Source organism: Lycium barbarum, chromosome 10 (assembly GCF_019175385.1).
Source record: "Lycium barbarum isolate Lr01 chromosome 10, ASM1917538v2, whole genome shotgun sequence".
Classification (NCBI taxonomy): Eukaryota; Viridiplantae; Streptophyta; class Magnoliopsida; order Solanales; family Solanaceae; genus Lycium; species Lycium barbarum.
The window spans coordinates 26,737,678-26,746,243 of NC_083346.1; the positions used below are offsets into that span (position 1 = coordinate 26,737,678).

At 30.7% G+C, this 8,566-nt stretch overlaps 1 protein-coding gene across 1 annotated transcript; it reads left to right on the top strand.

The window, feature by feature from the left end:
- The first annotated feature begins 6,147 nt into the window (after positions 1–6,147).
- LOC132615553 (heavy metal-associated isoprenylated plant protein 23) lies at positions 6,148–7,709 on the top strand. Its single transcript, XM_060330156.1, has 2 exons — positions 6,148–6,592; positions 7,185–7,709. Exons 1-2 carry the CDS (start codon positions 6,436–6,438, stop codon positions 7,484–7,486), a joined length of 459 nt encoding a protein of 152 aa, XP_060186139.1. The 5' UTR covers positions 6,148–6,435; the 3' UTR covers positions 7,487–7,709.
- Positions 7,710–8,566: the final 857 nt, after the last annotated feature.

The window sequence follows — 8,566 nt, forward strand, 5'->3', positions numbered from 1 at the left end:
GTTTCCCTTTTAACGAGCCTTATGCGGTGCGAATTTAAATTAATTGAGAGGTCATTACAGATATTAGATACAGGATAAAAAAACCAAAAGAAAAATTCCAACCAAAATTGTTTCCAGTAACTCTTCAGCTGTCATCCACATTCATTACTTTCTATTTCTAGCCTTGTCTCTATGAGATGCATGATTGAAAATTTTGTTTTCTTCTTACAAAAACAGTCCTATAAAGGATCACCCTTCCAAATAATTGCTCTATTTTTCTCTCTAGCAACAAACAAGGGTCCTACTAGCTTCAGTTTCTATATGTTGTATATATGCACTCGCATTTAGATAATGTTTGTTTTGGTGTCTATAGGCATCTAATGTTCAAGCCGTTCAGGAAATTATTTTTATTATCAATCATAGGATATTGAGGGGCATTATCAACAAGTTTTGAGAAAACAAGAAAGTACTAGGCATTTTCTTCCTCCTTAGAAGAAAACATATAAATGTTGTTAAAGTATAAATCGGTTACATGATTGTAATGGTTGTTTTTCTTTCCTTTAGACTATCCCCTGTAATAGAGCTTATATAAAAGTTATTATTATTGAGGAGCTTCATTTAATATTAGCATGTTATCTTCTTGCTTTGAGAGAAATTTCATAGTGTTTTCTTAGCAAATAATGCTGCATATAGTTATAGTTATTGTTTCTCCTCCTGAAAGATTATCCAAGCTAATTAGTGCTAAATGGCTTCATAAATTAGTTCCATGTCGTACTACCACCCATAATTTTTATATCAAAATCTGGCTCACACGTATTTTATAGCTACGTGTGCATGAACTTTTTAGAAAGATCACCAAATCGAGCAACACTTAATTGATATTATTTCAAATCAATGGGTGGATTTGGTAGGTTTTGGACTATGATGGACATATATGAAAGAGGACAATGAAGAAAAAAGGGGTGTTTTGTATAAAAAGGAATTATTGGGGGCCTAATGGAGTGCATGATTGGCCTTAGGGCTCCACCTTTCATTTTCAAAAAGTTTTATTAATACTATATTATAACCTAACCTATTGCTTTTGATCTTTTGGATACTTATTTGTCCTTTTATGATCTTCTTTTCCCTTTATGTTCCTATAGTACCTGCCAAGTCTGTAGGATGCTTAATTGTGTTTAGTTTAGAGTTCCCATCGGCCTAATAAAATATTAAAAGTCGGTGGATATTTTAATTCTTTGTCATGGTTATGTTGGTTAAGTCTATTAGTAAATTATTTCCAAGAGTTTAGTGGCAAAGATGATATAATACAAACTTTAGTGTCATGAGTTCAATTCTCTACTTCCAAGGCCAGCTTTACAATTGGTTGATTAGGAGTTCGCGTGAATCCAATAGTTTTTGCTCAGATTTTGTATATATGTAATGAAATATTTGATTGTGTATTCAATCGTAATTATAGTATTGACTAGAAATCATTATAGTAATCCATGAACTTTAAATTCTGCATTCGATTGTTTACTTTTGTCAAAAAATTTATACCAATGAGTCTCATGAAAAACTATTAGTAACTGAAGCAAGATTAGGGGGATAAAAAGATTGAAGTTGGATAAAAGAATAAGGTTTATATATATGCAAACCTTGTTTCGTTATGCAAATATGTAATCTTGAAACTACTTATGACCTCTTCGTAATTATGACAAATCAAGGGAAGGTAAGTGCAATTGATCCAATGAAAGCACTTTATTTTTTGAAAATAGTGAACATCATTGTCGATCAATTTCCTATCGGCTCCTTCAAATAATTGGTGATGAAACTATGAGTCTGTTTGGTCAAGTTGTCATAAATTTATTAAAAAATATTTTTTGAAGAAAAATAATTTGATTTTGGCCAATTCATGTGAGCAGTGATTATATTTTTTAATATATGATAAGCAGATTATGATTAGCTAATTTTTTTCAAGAAGATCCAATGGGCTCCTTCAATCGATCGGTGATGAAATTATATCTTTGAGTGTTGACCAATTAGCTTCTTTGATTTTCAGAATAGGGTTCTCTGATTTTCAGAATAGGGTTCACGTCTCAACAGTTTGATAATTGAACAGATTAATTAGGTAATTAATAATTGAATTAGTTTTAAATGCAGGTCTTTCCATCAGTGAAGCTTCATGAAATAAAATTTATAAACTATTCCTTATATAGGAAAGTTGATAAAGATGGGTTAAATATGATATATGACTACTTTGGATTTCAGTGGCCACTATACTGATCATATATAGTCTTATAGGAGTACTTAACTAAAAGGTCTTTGTTAAAAGATAGTAACTACACAAGTTGACATTAGCAAATTAATCTGTGTTTATAGTTATCAACTTATCCCCATTTCTGCAAGTGCTCTATATATAAATTATATCAAGAAAAAGAAATCTTTATCACAAGAGTTTTAACATTTTTACGCTAACGATAAATTAATTTTATTATTTTTTTAAAATCAGATCATTCAAAAGATAATTACAAATAACTTCGGGCAAATTAAGGTAAAATTTTCAGAACCAAAAGACCATGAACGAAAATGCTACAAAAAAATTGAAATTATTATTATTTATTATAAATATATCAAAGAGGATATTATATTGTGGTCAGGTCAGCATGACCCTTTGAAAGATTTCCAGCTATATAAATGATTGTTAGGACTTAGGAGACAATGCATGTAACCTTAGACTAATCCTGCTGTCTTTTTCTATTATTATATATATAAACCTATAAAAGAAATTGAAAAGGGAAAGCTAGTAGAGAATTTATTAAGAAATATTCTAAATGAAAAACAAGTATATATCCGAAATTAGTTTAAGAGAAAGGAGGGAACTAAGAAGCTTCAAATTTGAATAATAATAATTAATGGTTGTTGATCTAACTGTACTTTTGAAGAAGCAGCTAATTTTCCAGCTATATTTGCTGCTAAACGTGTCCCGATTTCTACGTTACTTAGAAGAAAACAGCTGTTATTTCTACCCTTCATCATGGGAAGTAAAAACGGAGAAGGCTTATAGTTTCACATATGGTTATCGAATTTTGTTCCGTTAACAACAACAACAAACATACTATATTTTTACAAGTGGGGTCCGGAGAGAGTGGGTGTACGCCGACCTTACCCCTACCTTTGTAGGGTAGAGAAACTGATTTTCAATAGATCCTTGACTCAAGAAAATTATTTTCCAGAAAAATGACGAAATGTAATTGCTGAAAGATATGATAAAAGATTTGAAGAAAGAAAAATACTCACGTTACAACTATTAAAGATAATCAAAGTAAAAAAAAAAACATCTAACTTTATTCCATTGTATTAGAAAAGGTAATTTTATAGTATGAAAACCGTTGGATTATGCATTTGTTTTTTAATACAACTCAATGAAAAGTCAAAACTCTCGATGCTGAAATCAGCTAGAGCTAACGCATGATAACATGAATTATTATTCACTATTCATCAAACACAACTTATTTTGCGTGTAGTGCAATAATGGCGATATTTGTACACCACTCATGGGACTTAGTGGTAGATGTCAATTCTATTCATAACTATGCATCGAATGAATGAAACTAAATGATTGAATTTTTATACGCTTTTACCCACTTTGGGCAATCAATTGTTTGAAAACACATTCATAATAACAAAAACTGATGTCTTATATAAGAAAACGAGAAAAGAAATTTTAAAAACATGACATTATTGATGTATGTTCTCTCATTAACGTTCATCAAAATATGCATCAAATCAGTATTACCATAAACTATGTTGGCTTTTATTGAGATGATAAATATTTTCTTGAACTCAACAAAGTCATTGTTAGACATATCTGGAGGGAGGAAAATCAACGTGCAGACATACTGGCAAAGAAACTTACAAGCATGAACAATTTTTGTTAATGTGAGAAAATGTGTGTTTAAGAAAATGAAGCTTTTTCTCCCGACAAATTTGAGCAAGATAGCTTTTGAAAGATTTTAAAAAATTATTTAGCCTTTTCTAGTGTACCAAAAAGTTATCATACACAATCTAAATTTTATAACTGTTTCATCTTTAAATAAAAACATACTCCGAATAATGAAAGAGAAAGACTTTATAAATAGCTATAGTTTAGAACGTAATTATGAAATATAGCTATAGTTATTGTGTCAGGCGGAAGAGCCATATAAGAAGGGTATCAGCTATATCAACAAAAAAGTTATATCAGACGACAGGTATCAGTTGTATCAGAGCATATTGTATCAGCTGAAATCACGCAAAAGAGTTGTATCAGCGCGCAGTGGCTGAGCTAGAATTTTCAGTAAGGGGTTCAAAATATGAAAAAGCAAACACACGAAGAAGCCAAAGAGGGTTCAACATCTACTATATATACATAAAAAATAATTTTAATCATGTATAAACAGTGTAATTTTCCTCCGAAGTGGGTTCGGATGAACCCCCTAATCTCTACTTAGCTCCGGCCCTGTCAGCGCGTAATGTATCAGCACATACAGTGACGCGTGCGTATTGTGCATTGCTACAAAACCTAAAATATAGCTATATTTTATAGTTTTCTTGAAACTGTAGCTACATATCGTAAATATTGTTTAAACATTTACCACGCCCGTAATTTTCCAAAAAAAAAATAAAAAAATAGCTGACACGCTTAGAACGTCTTTGGTAAAGTAAAATGTTTAACCACAAAGAAGGCGCCTAAAATAAAAAGCTCAAAGACAACTCACACACGTCAAAATCAACTCCTAACAACTCTATACTTATTTCAAAAAAAATGAAAGCTGCTTCCCTCTTCTCTAATATCGACCGTTGTATTAAACAGAAAATAGCTGTGATATTAACACGTAGCAGCTACTCTCTCTATTATTGGTGGTTTTCATTCTTTAACGTGTCCCACTCTTTCTTCCACCTTCTATTTTTATGGCATTTTGGAACTTCTTTTGTAGTTCTTTATTTATTTTTACCCCAATCCGCGCACCTTAATTATTTTTAAAGAATTTGTTATGTTCTCCTATATAAGAACAAAGAAACATTTTACATTAATATATTTGGTTTATTCGCCAAAAAATGTGATAAGTGGTGTAATATAAAATATATTTGCTTTTACATTATATAAATTGAGATAAATTTTTATTTTTAGTTTTAACCTTGACTCTCTAAAAGAATTTCGGGAGAAGAGCTTTAGAGAATGATCATACATTTCATTCTGGTGTTTTATCCTGCGATTAGTAATTTGAGAAATTGCCATCCTGTATTATGTGTGATACAAAAGCAATACCATAATTGTGGTAAGATAATTTTTCATGAAATAAAAATTCAATCAAACGCGGAATAATTTTATCCCTTGTCCCGCAAATCATAAGACTCCTATAATTTGCAGCCACTTTATATGGATAACTAGGTCACAATTGTTGCTTATATATTTATTTTTATTCATTGTCACACGTTAATTTGACCTTCTGTTTCTTTACCCTTATTTCTTTCTTCTCCATTAATTATTACGTTCGTGTCTAAAATTAATTATCAATCTTAATTAGTAATAAATGATTAATTAGCAGCCATTTTTACCAAATTACTAATTAATATTTGCCCAAAGAATATTTTTAATTACTAATTTAGAGTAAATTCCGTAAAAAGTCACTCATGTATTGAGAATTGCATTCAAATATTACTTTCGTTTCCTTTAGGACAAGAATATCACCCAAATATCACTATTTTTCTCAAAATATACTAAACACACAAAACCTTATTTCTCTCCTAATTGGCATGCCATGTCACATAAAAATTTATTTTTTATAATTTTAGGAGAGAAGGAGAGTTATGTGTGTTTAGTATATTTTGAGAAAAATAGTGATAGTTGAGTGATATTCTTGTCCTAAAAAAAATAAAAGTGATATTTGAAGATAATTTTCAATACATGAGTCATCTTTTAGGAAATTTACTCAAGTAATTTAATTTTACTAAATTTTTTATATCGTCAGTACATAAATTTAAATTATTATTGAATGATTGACGTGCAAGTACTAAGCTCCTTCAAAAAAATCAAGCTCATATTATATGTTGTCTAACCACCCGGGGCGGGGCGCGGGGGGTGGGGGGGTGGCGGCATCCTTTTCTTTTTAAACCTAAAACGCCTATAAAAAGGTAGGCTTCTGTAACTCATCAAAGGAAGCAAAAAAAGAAAAGTTTAGTAGAAAGACCAGCCTTAGAGACCTTTTTTTTTTTTTTTTAATTAAGCCTGTTTAGAAAGAATCCAAGGGAAGTTTCTTACAAAGTCCCACATTTCAACCAAATCTTTCGTGTTTAAATTAACTCATAATTACACCACTGTCTTTCATCACTGAAAACCTTCTCTTTTTGGTTTTAAGAAAAGGTTCAAAGTTTCTTGGTTTTGATCACTTTCTTGCTCTAAAGTATTGTTGTTGTTAGATAAAACAAAAAAGAATAATGGGCCTTGGAGGAACATTGGAATACATATCTGATATAATGAGCAGTGATAAGCCAAAGAAGAAGAAGAAGCAGTTTAGTACAGTGGAACTCAAAGTCAGGATGGATTGTGATGGCTGTGAACTTAAAGTCAAGAATGCTCTTTCTTCCATGAGTGGTAAGTTTCTTAACTTCATTCATGTTCTTCTTCTCATTTTGTTGGGCTAAGCCAGTTGAAAGACACTCTTAATACCTCACATCATAAAGATCATTCTTATAGTTTATATTCTTTGTTTTCGTACTTTTGTACGAATTGGGCAAAATTCATTAATTTGTATTATTTGTCTTACAAAATTTATTTAATATGTATGACATACTCATTCTTTGCGATTTACGTGGCATCTTTAGATTTCGAAATTAAAATAAGTCTTTTTCCGTCTAATTTTTTTCATGTAGCTTTTAAATATTTTGAATTATCAATTATTGTGACTTATCGTACTTTTTACGTAGTTTTCAAATATGTAAATTTTATTTCAAAAACCCTAAAGATTCCATGCATGAATTCGTGGCCAAATTAGATTGTTTGGCTCTTGAAATTCGAATTGTGCTACATAAATAAAAAAAAAGGAAGTAATAACTTAAGTTCCAGTAACTTCAAACAGTTAAATTCAAAATTTATAAACTTTAAATTTGTAGCCTCTGTAGAGTCATATTAAATATCCAATAAATTCTTTGGTTAAACCTGATAGCTTTTTTGGTTATATTTGTAGGAGTGAAATCAGTGGAAATAAACAGAAAACAACAGAAGGTGACAGTAACAGGATATGTGGAAGCAAACAAGGTGTTAAAGAAAGCAAAGTCAACAGGGAAGAAGGCAGAGATATGGCCTTATGTACCCTACAATTTGGTAGCCCAACCCTATGCAGCACAAAGTTATGACAAGAAGGCACCTCCTGGCTATGTCAGGAGGGTCGAACAAAACCCAACAACTGGAACAGTTGGGAGATTTGAGGACCCTGCCTATACCACCATGTTTAGTGATGACAACCCTAATGCTTGCTCTATCATGTAGTTAATTACTAGTAATGTTATGAAGGGAAAGCTAATGAAAGTTGGCATGAGTAAACGCAAGTGTAGAAATCTGGAAATTTTCTTTATGGGGTTGAAAGGTTAGTATTGTGTAAGTTTTGCATGGGTGTTAGTGGGATTTGTGTTGGGTTTTTGGATACAATCTGGAGTGATTGAGCCTAGTACTTGTAGTATAATAGAATATTGCATTGCCAGTTTGAATGTTCTCTTTTTTGTTTGTTATGTTTAATTTTTTTCTTTTTGCGATGTAAATAAATCTTCACTATTAGATTATTTTATAATAACTAGTACATAGCTATGCATAAAAAGTGAAATTATAGTAACCAAAAAAAATAAAATAGATTGCTACTATAAGATCCGTCGGGTAGAATCATTCAATTATATTGATAATTTGATCAAAAAATTGATCATACTATAATTATAGTGGTTTAGGACAGAGGAGGGAGTTGAAATTCGAATTCCCTGGAGAATGAGGTCCTACAAAAGGAAGTTGATCATGGATTATCAATTAGTGTAAAATATGTTGAAACCCATGTAGGGGGTCATTTGGTTCATGGGAGGATAACCAAATATAATTTTCCAATGGTTGGTTGGATTTTTGTTTCCGCTATAAGCAATGCAATGACTTTTTAATAATTATTTAGGCTTAATGCATATGCGCCCCTCTAAACTTATCTTTTTTTTTCTATTTTGGCACCTCAACTAAGTGTTGTTCCTATTGAACCCGTGGACTTGGCCTCAAGTGTGTTTATCAAACATAATCCGACTTACATAGCATATATGGTGAAGATCCGACACTTAAACTAATCCATTTTTTATTCTTATTTTCCAGTTTTAGTTTTCAATTTTTATTTTTCATTTTAGTTTTCAATTTTTAATTTCTTATTTTCCAGTTTTGGTTTTTTATTTTCATTTTTGGTTTTTATTTTTCAGTTTTTTGGTTTCTTATTTTTCAGTTTTTGATTTTCCAGTTTTGGTTACTTTTTTTTTTCTTTTCTTTTAGTTTTAAGTTTTTATTTACAGTTTTAGATTCCAGTTTTGATTTCTTATTTTCCAGTTTTGG

What these genes read in the sequence shown, in the direction of transcription:
- LOC132615553 (XM_060330156.1), top strand. Translation starts at nt 6,436, where the DNA reads ATGGGCCTTGGAGGAACATTGGAATACATATCTGATATAATGAGCAGT. An exon ending in TGCTCTTTCTTCCATGAGTG is followed by an intron (nt 6,593 to 7,184) that starts GTAAGTTTCTTA and finishes TTATATTTGTAG; the next exon opens with GAGTGAAATCAGTGGAAATA.